Source organism: Panthera pardus, unplaced genomic scaffold (assembly GCF_024362965.1).
Source record: "Panthera pardus isolate Hobbes unplaced genomic scaffold, ASM2436296v1 HiC_scaffold_11, whole genome shotgun sequence".
NCBI classification, from domain to species: domain Eukaryota; kingdom Metazoa; phylum Chordata; class Mammalia; order Carnivora; family Felidae; genus Panthera; species Panthera pardus.
This window is the reverse complement of record NW_026526666.1, coordinates 48,889,311-48,902,713: the sequence shown is the minus strand read 5'-3', so window position 1 is coordinate 48,902,713 and position 13,403 is coordinate 48,889,311. Positions and strand designations below refer to the sequence as shown.

Below are 13,403 nucleotides of genomic sequence, written 5' to 3'. Positions count from 1 at the left end.
ATTTTCATCATTCCAAAAAGAAACTTTGTACCCATTAACAGTCACTTTCCATACAGCCTCCCCTTCATTTCCTCCCAGCCCTAGACAATCACTCATCTACTTTGTGTCTCTATACATTTCCCTACCCTGGGTATTTAATGTAAGTGAGATCATACAATATGTGGGAGTTTTGTGACTGACTAATTTCAATTAGCATAATGTGCTAAGTGTAGAATGTATTACTAATTCATCCCTTTTTGTATTGCCAAATGATATTCCATTACATGGATACACCAAAAATTATTTATCCATCAGTTCATGGACATTTAGATTATTTTCACTTTGGGGCTGTTATGAATAATATTGCTAAGAACATTCATTTCTAAGTCTGTGTGTGGATGTATGTTTTCATTTTGGGGGGGGCAGTTACTTAGGAATAAAATTGCTCAGTTTCACAAAATGGTAATTGTCATTTTGAGAAGTTTCTAAACTAAGTTTCCAAACTCTTGTGTATAGTGGCTACCACAAACTACATTCCCACCAGCAATGAATGAGTATTCTAATTTCTCCACTTTCTCACTAATATTTATTATATTTATATATATATTTATTACATATATGATATATTATATATGAAGATTATTATATATAAAATAAAAAATATAGATATATCTATCTTTTTATTATAGCTACACTATGAAATAGTATGTCATTATGATTTCAATATACATTTCTTTAATGACTAATGATGTCGAGTGTCTTTTCATGCATTTATTAGCCATTCATATGTCTTCTCTGAATAAATGTCTATTAAAATTCTTTGGCCATTTTTAATTAGGTTATTTGGCTCTTTCAATTCTTGAACTGTAAGGGTTGTCCATATAATCTGGATATAAGACCCTAATCATATATATGATTTGCAAATATTTTCTCCCATTCTGTGGGCTGTCTTTTCATTTTCTTGGTGGTCTCCTTTGGAGCACCAAAGTTTTTAATTTTTATAAAGTCAATCATATCTTTTATCACATTTGGCTTCATATCTAAGAAATCATTGCCTAATTGAAGATCATGGAGATTTACTCTTAGAGTTTTATAGTTTTAGCTCTGACATTTTAGTCTCTGATTTAGTTTGAGTTAATTTTTGCATGTGGTGTGAGGTAAGGGTAAAAATCATTATTTTGTACATGGATATCCCATTGTATGGGATAATGGTACATTGTCTCTGTGCCATTTTTTGAAAATACTATTCTTTTCTCACTGAATCACCTTGGACCTTTTGTTGAAAATCAGCTGACCATAAATAGTAGGTTTTGTTTCTGGACTCCCAATTTTATCCTTGTGCCATCTTGTTGTTTCTTGACTTTATAAATACCCATCTGTCTTTAGGGCATTTAAAATAACTGAGTTGGAGGCTGGCAGTTTTGCCATTTTTCTTTTTGTTTGTTGCTTCATCTTTTACATTATTCATACTTCTGCTAAAATGTCACTTGAGCATTTGAAATGTAATTTCTTGGCTTTTCTACTTAAAATAGCTCCACACTCCTGTTCCATCACTCTCTACTACCTTCCCTGCTTTATTTTTCTCACAGCTCATCTCACTATCCAAAATTGTTTATTGTTTACATGCTTACTATCTGTCTTCCCCACTAGAATGTAAGTTCCATGAGGGTAAGGATATTTCTTCTGTCTGACAAGATACCTGGCACGTGGTAGGAAATCAATAACTATTTGTGGAATAAAGGCATGAATCATGATTTCTACAATTTTTATTTTCAAAGCTATAATGGTTTTACCAAGCAGGTAATTTATTAATTGGAGCATTCCTTTGAATAACTAGCATACTTACTAATAGCTGATCACATGTTTTAAGAAGGAACCATTATATACTTTTGACAATGCATATTTGAAAGTATCTTTTGTCACACATCATATTTCTAGGGGATGTGGCGCTTTGTTTTAGGCCTACATAACATGATCCGTCCAAAGCATATAGGCTGAGAATAGGAAAGTGGGTGATTATTCAAAGAGAAATTAAGGTTATAGCTACCAGAATTAGGATGAATGGATCTTGAGCAGCAAAAGCAATAGGTATCCATTGAAAGCTTTTATACATACTGCTAGGAAAGACAATGGTAATTAGAACATATCATAGTAAACCGGTTCATTACAACATCACCAAATATCCTTCTGTAATGCAACTCCCTAAACCTGAATGACACCTCCCAACACACACACACACACACACACACACACACACACACGTGTTGTTTTTATGTCATGTGTATACACAAGTGCTACCATTTCCTTTGTTCTTGGCACTAGGTTGTAGAGCATTGCAAGGCCAAATCAGATTACTACCTTCTAGAGATTATAGACTATGACCTCACAGGGCCTCACTGCCACACTAACAATTCATTTTATCATAGACATCTCTAAATTAAGACCCGGTATTTTAATTAGAGCAAGATTGACAGGGACCCAGATGCATCAAGTGATGGAAGCAGCCTCTAAAAGAAGCAAATACACCCTTGACTTCCAGGCTGATGTTTATATTTTCAGCCAGAAATTTCATTCATTGATATCAATATATTAATAGAAAATTAAAATGCTATTTTCATTAAATAAGCTATTTATTAGCCTCTTAGTTCTGACCTTTTGCTAGAAAACCACGTTTCCGCTTTGATAATCCTCTTTCGTTTCAGACTGCTTCTTGGCTGTGAGGTATCGTCTCGTCTTACATTTTATGACCCTGTTACCAGGCAGGTGGAACTCCTTATATTTGAGATGATACTCTCTCTGACATGCTTTATGGGACACAACAGTCACAACACAACCTATTAGCCATACCACAGCATGCCCAAGGGCAGTCTAGCTTCAGATCAAAATTTATGGCTGTTTGTCACATTTATAAAACCACAGTGTCATCTTTATTATTTCTATTATTAAAAAATTTATTGAGGCAGTTCTTCATATAGTTGGCACATATGAAATTTGTTTCCCTTAGATTTTTAGTGCCTTCCAGATTGACAATAATATAAAATAGATACAGTTGGTACATTGAAAGAGAACAACTGGAAAGTACTCTCAGCAATTTACTTGTAAATAAAATGTGTTGCATATGTTTCCTTTCAGGTTTTATAGTGGCCTGGGGAAAGCCAAAAGTGTATATACCTTCCACATAGTTCATTGTACAATATAAAATGTTCACATGAGAGAGCTGTAGCCCAAATCTCAAATAATTTAATTGGAAATGCACAGATATATGGGAAAACACAAAGATAAAATGTTTAAATTATATTAGTTTCTTTCTTCCTATTTTCTAATTAACCACTAATAACAAAAAAGGACTACAAGGTAAACCGGTATATTGAATAAAGCAAAAATATTCCTTCAAGCTACATCAAGCTATTGTATGTTCATATCCACAGATGGTGAGCCATATAAATACAAAGCTATTATAAACTGTAGTTGCTAATACCCTATGATAACTAGTTTTAACAAATCTAGCTCAATTAGAGGAAAAGTTATAATTAAACATATCTTTAAAATAAAAATATGGGAAAGTACTTATGGTAATTGCAGTTACCATAATTTAGAAACTATTCATTAAAGACTCTACCATAAAAATCGCATTAGTGGATAGTTCTTTGCCCTTGTGTTGCAAGTGAACTCTGTAATAGTTTAACATTATTTTATTATTATGAAATATGATAGTAAATTAAGGGTAGTCTCATTAAACAGCCAAACCTAATTAATCCAGTTCCCGGCAACTCATAATATATGCTAATTAAGCCAGGCACAGTACTCAAGTTTGCCTTGATCTATCTAAGAGGTAGAGATTAAAGATACCTCGAAAATAAAAATATAGAGAGCATTTGGGCATGTGCATTTGTACATAAGCAAATCAACGGGCTAACTAAGCAGGATTGCTAGGGAAAATAGTAAGCTACTTAAGAAAGCAAACATTTCCAATCGTCTTTAGGAACTTTCCCAGTATATATTTATATAAATACAAAATATATGCTAATGTATTTCTTTAGGTTTTCTTCTTAATTCCTTATTAATCTTTTGCCTCCCAATCTCTAGTAACACTTGGTTCACCTAGTTCCAGCACTTGTTCTGTGCTTAGAAGTTATAATAAAAGTGTGGGGTTTTTTCTCTCTTTCTTTCTTTATGTAACCAAAGTGTATGCTACCTCTGGGGTCCCAAGTCTTTCAATCACCTAGGGTCACCCCATCCCACTTTTCATCAAAAATTAGCTTTTTAACCATGGTCCTCATACATATCCTAGCTCAGAATCATCAAGAATTCCTAGGTTTGCTATAATTCCTCTAGGTCATTCATGGCAATGATTTTCCTGGATTCTTGATCTACATTTTGCATACACTATTACAATAGCTAACATCTTAGCATGATTTGGACCTATTCCTGGTGCCATCTTTTCCCCATAGGTCTCAAAGCACAAGGCTCTTGTGTTTAACAGACTTTCATTTGGGCTTAGGAAGATAATAAAGCACAGAATACTAGAAGATTATCCTTCACGTTCCTAAATACTCATCGATTATTGCCTATCACTGTTTCTCCATATCCTTGACCTCTTTCTTTTCCAGTGTCCTCTGTCTTCCAAGGGCTCTAACTGTCCCTCCAGGAGCTGGTGACAAACCCAAAATATTTATTACTGAGCATTTCATTCTTCCTCTGTTCCACATACACTCAGACTATGGTCAAAAGTTCTACTCTTTTTCAAAATAAAAGCCCTATATTTCTAAACAATAGAACCATCTACCAGGGAAATGAATTGAACTACTCTGGAAAGCAGTGGCAACTTAATTAAATAACCATATTTTCCCCAAATGTACACTTGCAAATTTTCCTTCACTTACTCATACAGTCCCTTCTAAACTGATCAGAATATATGTGGATTTAAAGTAGGTAATTGAAATAATGCACAATCTTGTTATTGAGATATTAATTGAGATATTAATTGAGATAATTATTGAGATAATTAATTGAGATATTAAGATATAAATCTTAATTTTTAAAAACTGTTTGTCAAAATGTATTCCTACACATAGTAATGAGTAAATTCTTACTAATATCTGCTTTACCAGGTAATTTCAAGCTAGTTTCAATGATAACTTATGCCTATAGGAGCACTAAATAGTTTGTCTTTTCTGTACTAAGTTAATATAGGCTAACCCTGACAACTTAAGTGAAATGTGAATCTCTCTACTGTGATGCAGTTACTTGAAGATATTTAGCCTTGATATATAGTTGATCACTTTTTTTTATATCTTTTTTACATAGTTTTGTGTGAGAATAGAAAAGAATCCTGGCCTTGGATTTAGTATCAGTGGTGGAATTAGTGGACAAGGAAATCCATTTAAACCTTCTGACAAGGTAAGAAGTGAATTTCTTATTGACAGTTTTAATTAGGAAAACACTGTCTTCTACCAAAGAAAAAAAAAGTCAGAAAAAACCTACTGGGCTTTAATAAACTAGCTAATTATTAATCCAATTACACACTTTTTCAGCACAAGGGAAACGGAATTCACTGCAATGCTTGACAAATCCTAAGAATAGGGAGAAAATTAAGCATTCTCTTTGAAAGAAAAGGTTTTTTGTTTTTTTGTGTTTTGTTTTGCTTACATTTGTATATATTTTCAAAGAAAACTATACAGGCAGTTTATAACAAGTTGTTTCCAAAAGTTTACTTGTAGATCACTTATTTGGGAAAATGTTTTCTCATAGTAACAGAATGATTAAATAATGCTTCATGGCCAGGGCCAGCTGACTGAAATCTCTTTAAGTTATCATGGTCATAATGTATTTCACTAATAGAAGTATGGACTGAAAGACCACCGAAAATAAATATTCTGTGGGAAAATTAAAGTTAGCCATGGCAGAAAAATCAGGGCCTCCTCTTATGCTTAGCCCTGTTTGTCACACCATGAGTAAAAGTTCACCACTACCTCAATGCTGAACACCGAACATGCTGTCCAAATTCATATCTGGCCTGTATGATCCCATTGTGGACATGGACCACCTGATTTTTTTTTATTTTGGAAAAGTTACCCTGAGCTACCCTGCTGGCATCAGAGTTTAATGCTCTCAACTTTGAATCAATCAGTAATTATAATTATATTATAATTAATGATAATTGAAACTATTTGCTTTTGACCTCATCAAATTTAATTGCATCTAAGTGGCTTAAAACTTTGGGATGATGAAAACAGACAGAAATTAGATATGAATGAAACTTCCACAAGGTCTCGGTTTACCTCTGAGTCACAACCTGGGACAGATTCTTTCCACTTATCACTATTATTTAAAAAAAAAAAAAACCATACATCAATTTCTGATCATAAAACCTGCTTCTGAAAAACCATGGATGCCCCTGCTCTGGAGATTTCTATAGCCTGAAACAGGATTTTATCTCTTAATTTCCTCTACTTCTTCCATCTTCTTGTTTTCAAATATTGTTTGTGCCCTTCTTTGTTTCCTTTCTGGAGAAGAAGAGAGGAAGAGGTAGACTATAAGGTAGAATTATTCACAGCCAACATATTAAGATGGAAGGGACTACAAACAATTCCCCAGTGGCTATAGATAAGCGTTCCTTTGGTCAACTGGTTGGAGCAGCTATTCATATATAAGTAATGTATATGAGGCAGCCCTATGTAATTAGGGGAATGCCAGTTAGAAATGTCTGTGCATCATTAACTACTGCCTTTCTACTTTGAAATGATGTTGAGGATAACCACTGATATAGAATTAAAATACTCATGGTTTAGCAGGACCAAGTGTTTATTTAATTTTGATAAATTATCAATATATCTTAAGACAAAAAAATTATGAAAGTTCACAGTTATCAGAAACATATGGTGGTATTTTTAAAAGACTCAAATCATTATGTTATATTCATCTTAACCCTTCTCTTTGCCTCTGGTTTCACATCTTCTCCCTAAATTCTTCCGATGAGAAGTTAATAATCTTATCATTCTTAAGACAGTTAAAATCCAAAAGACATGTTTTTCACTCCTTTCTCAAGAGCATGTACATTTTTTATTATATTTTTGGAAGGTACAGGGTAATAAATGTTTTTAAATTAAGGATGAACAGATTGCTAAGTAATCAAGAGGTCTGAATGCTGTTGATTTTCTGCTGTGATTTTCAAGTGAAAGAGACAGTAAATGTGAGACTTTAAAATTATTCCTGTAATTCTTCCACTGTGACAAATATGAACGCTTTATAACTATTAATTTAATTTCACATTTATGACATTTTGATGTCTCTAGTGAGACTGAACTATTTCTATGACATTATAATGTGCTCTTGTGGTTAAATGCAACGGATATAAAGCTTGAATTGATACTGTGTCCACTGAAAGATTTCCCCTAAAAAGCACTTTTATTCACCTGATTCCTCTCTAAAACACTTCACAATCTGAAAAGTGAATCTCAATTATTGCAAAATTGGTGGGAGTAATTAAAACTTCCAAATCTGCAGAAGACTGTCAAGACTGCTCTTAATTTATTGACCACTTTTGATGTCACACCAAACATATGGTGGATATTTAGTTAGAAGTGTCCAGAGGATCTAAGATATTGGCTCTGACAATTATTGCATCACTCACAAGGAAAGGAATTAATCTCTTGGAAATTCAGTTGCATCTCTTTAGCCCCATGTCCCATTCTTATAGTGGTTGCATAAAATTTAGAGTAGAACCCAATGCCTAAATTAAACTAAACTATACTAAACTAAACTAAACTTAAACTAAACTAAAAATGCCAAACAGTAAGAAAATGAAAATGAACTTTAAAAATACTCCTCTCTTCACTGCTGAAAAACAGACTGTTTTTTCATCAGGTGGCTAATTTACAGCTGAGGGTGAGGAGAACCAAATTAAACAGATGCTTAAATTCAACAGATACTACCTGAGTCAGGGTGGATGCTTTGTAAGGAGTCCTAGTCAAAGTTAAGCAAAAGCTTAAACTTTAATATGATATATATTCACTTTCAATAAACAACTCATGGATTAGAAATATTCTCCAGGGGCACTTGGGTGGCTCAGTTGAGCGTCTGACTTCGGCTCCGGTCATGATCTTGCAATCAGTGAATTCAAGCCCCGCATTGGGCTCTGTGCTGACAGCTCAGAGCCTGGAGCATGCTTCAGATTCTGTGTCTCCCTCTCTCTCTGTGCCTCACTCACGCTCTGTCTTTCTCTGTCTCTCAAAGATGAATAAATGTTAAAAATAATAAATAATAATAATAATAATAATAAAATAATTATTAAAAAAAGAAATATTCTCCAAAGCACACTGTATTATTTTACTTACTGTTGATGAATGAATGTATGACTGTTTTGTAATGACACTCAAAATTCTAAATATCCAAGATGCCTGGATGTCTTCAAGGCATTGAGAACTTTCTGTATAAAGTAGCCAGTAGATTTGTTCCATTCTCTTCATTATGATTAATGGGAACCACTGTTTCAGCCAAATATCAAGGTCCATTGTGAGACAGGATCCAAACGGATTGCCTATATATAGCCAGATAAGGAAAGCATGAAGTGTGAAGTAATCATCCCAAAACGCTGGAAATATGAGAATAGGGCAAGAGTGAACTGTGTTGTTCAGTCTGGTAGAAGTTCCAATTTAAATTCTGGGGTTGCATGAGTTTATGCAGAAAATACTTAAGACATTCCAAAAGCTAACTGAGGCTTTAGGGGGAATTCAGGATTAATCCAGATATGGGGACTATTTTGTACTGGACTTTGAGAGCTTCAGACAGCACCTGGTCTTATAAACTTAACTCCTCTCAAAGAGCGCAAGGTAGTCCTAATCAAATATAGTCTCCTGGGGCTAAATGGATGGAGTACCGTTAGTCCTACAGCTTGCGTCATTGTCAGAACAAGGTTTAATAACTGAACAGACCAATTGACTTATCATGGAGTTCATTATTTTGGGCTCACTGCCAGGTGAAAACTGCTTTTACATACTTGGAAAGAGAAAAACAGATGAAAATGGCCCTATATAATGCTTGCCTCTGTCCTCCCAGTAAGTGGATGGAAGCCATGATCTGGTCTCTTATCATAGAGAAACATTGCTGTCAGGATAGCCATATGCTGCAGAGAGATGAAAGATTTTGATCTAACAAATCTGATGATAATAATAAAAGGAATAAGAATAATAGCCTTTAATTGAGTATCTACAATGTGCTGGTCACTCTGTTAGGCTCTTTATGTACATGCACTTATCTGATCTTCCTAACAACTTGTGTTAGTTGAGTATTATTATCTGTCATTTTGCTGAGGCCCAGAGGGGTTAATTAACTTGTCCAAGGTCATTTAGGTAATATGTGGCAGACAAGATTTGAACACAAATTGATCTGACTCCAAATCCTTTTCTCTTAATAAGCACTATGATGCATGCCACACTCTGCAAATGCCACTTAGCGGAAGAGCCACATGACAAATTTATACCCTGTAGAGTTGAGACTAATATGATATTCTAATATTGAAAGTACTACAAAATCCTTTAATTAGTCAAGTCTAGATATTTGCTTCAACAAGTCCTTGGAAGTCAGCATGTATTCTCCATTGAACCTAGATAATTAGAAGCAGACTGTACACAGTGGATTGCTAAGCAATTATATAACTTTTGCACTAAGGTATCATTAGAGTGGTGATTCTGCCAGTGGAACAAACCACAATAATCTCTGCCTATTTTTAAATGTACATGGGATAATAACTCATGATTGCAAAATTCAAATAATTGACCAATACAGTTTCCACTGGATGTTGTTAGAAAGAAGAGACTGGATTAATGGATGACTGATACTGTATTGTTGTAGTGACTTCGTAAGTCAGCCCAAGACTCTGTAGATGAGTGAATTTTAAATGATGCGTTCACATAGTTCATCATTCAGAGACTGATATCCCTCCTTGCCTTATTTAAGGAGGAAGGATTAAGCTCCTAAAGTTTAAAGATATTAAAGAAAACTCTTAGTCACTTTTTCTATATATTCTAAAAGTATAGTACTGAACGGTCCCACGAACAATCATCTAGTCATAGTATCAAAATGAAAGCTATATTATGGATATCCTCAAAATACTTGATATCAGGAAATACACATACTGGGGCATTGGGACCAAAGAATCACTTATTCTCCACCATTTTATCATAATACCCACATTCAATTGATGCCATAAAGTCCACCCATATTTCCACGGATTTGGGCAATCTGTATGTAGACACAGAAATGAAAAAATAAAAAATTTAAAAATGCCTTAATTTGTCTACAGTACAGGTGAAGTCCCAAGCCCAAGAAAAATATTGTAAACATGGCAAATGTGAAATATAATTGCCAAGAAACCCTAAATAAATGTTCTGGAATTTCAGAATAAGTTATTATATTCTATCCTACGTCACTTCTAAAAGATTGACTCCAGATGCCAAAACAGCCTGCAACAGGACTCAACTTTACACTCTTCCTTCAACACCTAGAAAAACAATGGGAGTTTTTCTTTGTGTGGAGATGAGCACTACATCAAAGGAAAGTTTTTATATGATAAATATTAAGAGAAGATGTATTATATGAGCAGAATCAAAGCATTTACTTGATACCTTTACTCAGGAATAATAATACTCAGAGGCACACTGGGCAGTGGCAAGTTAGAAAATGCACAAGAATAATTTTCCAGGTTTGCTTAGATTCATGGCATTGGGTAATTGGTAAACAAAAAGATTCAAAAGATACGTTCTTGGCCTATGAAAAAGGTACATGCCATATGTCTATTTCTTGTCATGTATTCTTCACAGATATAAAAATCAAGAATAGCAAACACATTTGTCTAGAACTCCACATAGCATGTGATTTATATTTACTACATAAATATTAAACTGCATATAAAGGGGCACCTGAGTGGCTCGGTCGGTTAAGCGTCCGACTTTGGTTCAGGTCATGATCTTGCGGTTTGTGAGTTCAAGCCCCACATCAGGCTTGCTGATATCAGCCTGTCACTGCAGAGCCTGCTTTGGAACCTCTGTCCTCCTCTCTCTGCCCATCCCTTGCATGTGCTCTCCCCCCAAAAAATAAAATAAAATAAAATAAAATAAAATAAAATAAAATAAAATAAAATAAAATAAACATAATACATTCTTGGTTTCAAATGTGTGAAACTGCAAAGCCCTTTTTCTTTAACGTACCCTTTCTAAAAAGTTACACAGATAACAAATGAAAACATTAACATATATAATTTCAAATAATATAGCAATATAGAGAGACAAGAAAAACAAAAACAAAAACAAAAACCTTCCTCGTCACTCCACGCTATACTGCCAATGCACAGCCTTGGCCACTTCATCAGTCAGTGTGTCAGGAATTTACAACTGTATGCCTTCCAGACATTTACCACTGGCCTTTTTGACCTCCTGAGTTCACTGCCATCTCTGAACAACACTTCTAGCAAGGTCTAACTATACAACGATGTGTTAGCCATTATATAAAGCCAAATTAAGTCTAACAGAATCATAGTTTGACTGAATATAGCTTACAAAATAATTTTTCACTTAAAAAATGTTATTTTAGCATAAATGACAGAAAAAGTTTTCACTGAATTCTTCACTTTTCACTTCATTATTTTGAAATGGACAGATAGTGTCAAAAATTATACCATCGAAGGGGCTTTGAGGAAGTCTGCAGTGATGATAATCAGAAAGCTGATTACCGATACTATTTTAGGAATTGCTTCAAAGAAGAATCCACAGGCACCTACAGTAACCTACTCCTATTTTTAATAGTTTCTACTATTTTATGCCATATAGGAAGCTGGAAATAGAAGCCACGAGAGGTCCTGACAGAATCAGTAAACTGTAGGAAGCTCAGCAACCCAAATATTCAGTAGCAGTTGAGGTGGTTTATTAAATATAGACTTTAAAGAATTCATAAAATAAAAGAAATGAAAACATGTTTTTATTTTTTCCAAAGAGGCAAAAATCTGAAAAGACAGTGTGTGAAGGAGTGTCATGATTTGTCTTTAAGAGAAAATATGAAAATCAAATGAGAGAAACCTTTTTTAAGCTCAGGAATTTCACCAAGAAATGAGCAGGAAGCAAAGGTAATTTCAGTCACCATGGACAGAGGCCCAGAGATGTTTCACTGTTAGTTAATAATTGGAATACTGGAACAATTAATAAATGGAAAATTAGGGGTGCTTGGGTGGCTCAGTCAGTTGGGCGACCAAGTTTGGCTCAGGTCATGATCTCACAGCTCGTGAGTTCGAGCCCCACGTCAGGCTCTGTGCTGACAGCTCAGAGCCTTGGAACCTGCTTCGGATTCTGTGTCTCCCTCTCTCTCTGTCCCTCCCCTGCTCACACACTGTCTCTCTCAAAAATAAAAACTAAAAAAAAAATTTTTAAAGAGTAAAATTATAATTATAAGGTAATTAAAGCCAAATATAATTTTAACCCATATATTCAGAAAAGAATACTTCATGATGATCAGCATCAAACCATAAAAAGATTCTAGTAGTTAATTTGTCATTTCTTAAGGAATCTCAAATAATGGGGAATAAATAAGTTATTTTGGATGCTTTTAGCAAATCGGAAAAGCAGTATCTTGAAAAATATATATATAGGGGCGCCTGGGTGGCGCAGTCGGTTAAGCGTCCGACTTCAGCCAGGTCACGATCTCGCGGTCCGTGAGTTCGAGCCCCGCGTCAGGCTCTGGGCTGATGGCTCGGAGCCTGGAGCCTGTTTCCGATTCTGTGTCTCCCTCTCTCTCTGCCCCTCCCCGGTTCATGCTCTGTCTCTCTCTGTCCCAAAAATAAATAAAAAAACGTTGAAAAAAAAAAATTTAAAAAAAAGAAAAAAATATATATATATGGCTATAATATAAATAGCTATGTATATTATGTATATATATATATGTTATTTGGCTACTAAACATATATATTTAGAATATATATTTATATACCATCTATAGTGGTATTTATGTATATTTAGTATATATAATACAGATTTTTAAAAAATTTTTGGCTGCTAAACAAACCCTTAAAATGACCTCAAAGAAGGATACAAGTCTAAAGAGCAAACAATGTGTAGTTCTTCCTCTCCATTATAGTGCCACCAGGATGTCTGTAATCATGTAGTTAATTTCTATGGGTTTTACCTGTCTCTGTGTTGCTCCAATGAATTATTAGTAATTTTTTTACAAATGAAGGCGAGTTATTTCCTTTTTAATGTTTATTTAAAAACTTGTGAAAAGGAGTTTGGTGTTCCTTTAAACATCTGTGCAGAATATTTTCGTGAAATTTTTAGTGGACTTTGGTCAGTTGTAGCATATTTATATCTCTGTTTTTTTGAGGCTCAAGTTTTCTAGGCTTCTAAACAATGATTTCTGTTTATCTTTTATGGATTTTATAT

The 13,403-nt window shown here is 34.3% G+C and overlaps 1 protein-coding gene across 8 annotated transcripts in view; it reads left to right on the top strand.

The window, feature by feature from the left end:
• LRRC7 (leucine rich repeat containing 7) overlaps positions 1-13,403 on the top strand; it is a 553,063-nt gene that overhangs the window by 513,350 nt on the left and 26,310 nt on the right. For all 8 annotated transcript variants that reach the window (XM_019448906.2, XM_053894103.1, XM_019448904.2 and 5 more), the window contains one exon: positions 5,287-5,379. In XM_019448906.2, coding sequence (XP_019304451.1) covers positions 5,287-5,379 — 93 coding nt within the window. The remainder of the gene's footprint in view (positions 1-5,286; positions 5,380-13,403) is intronic.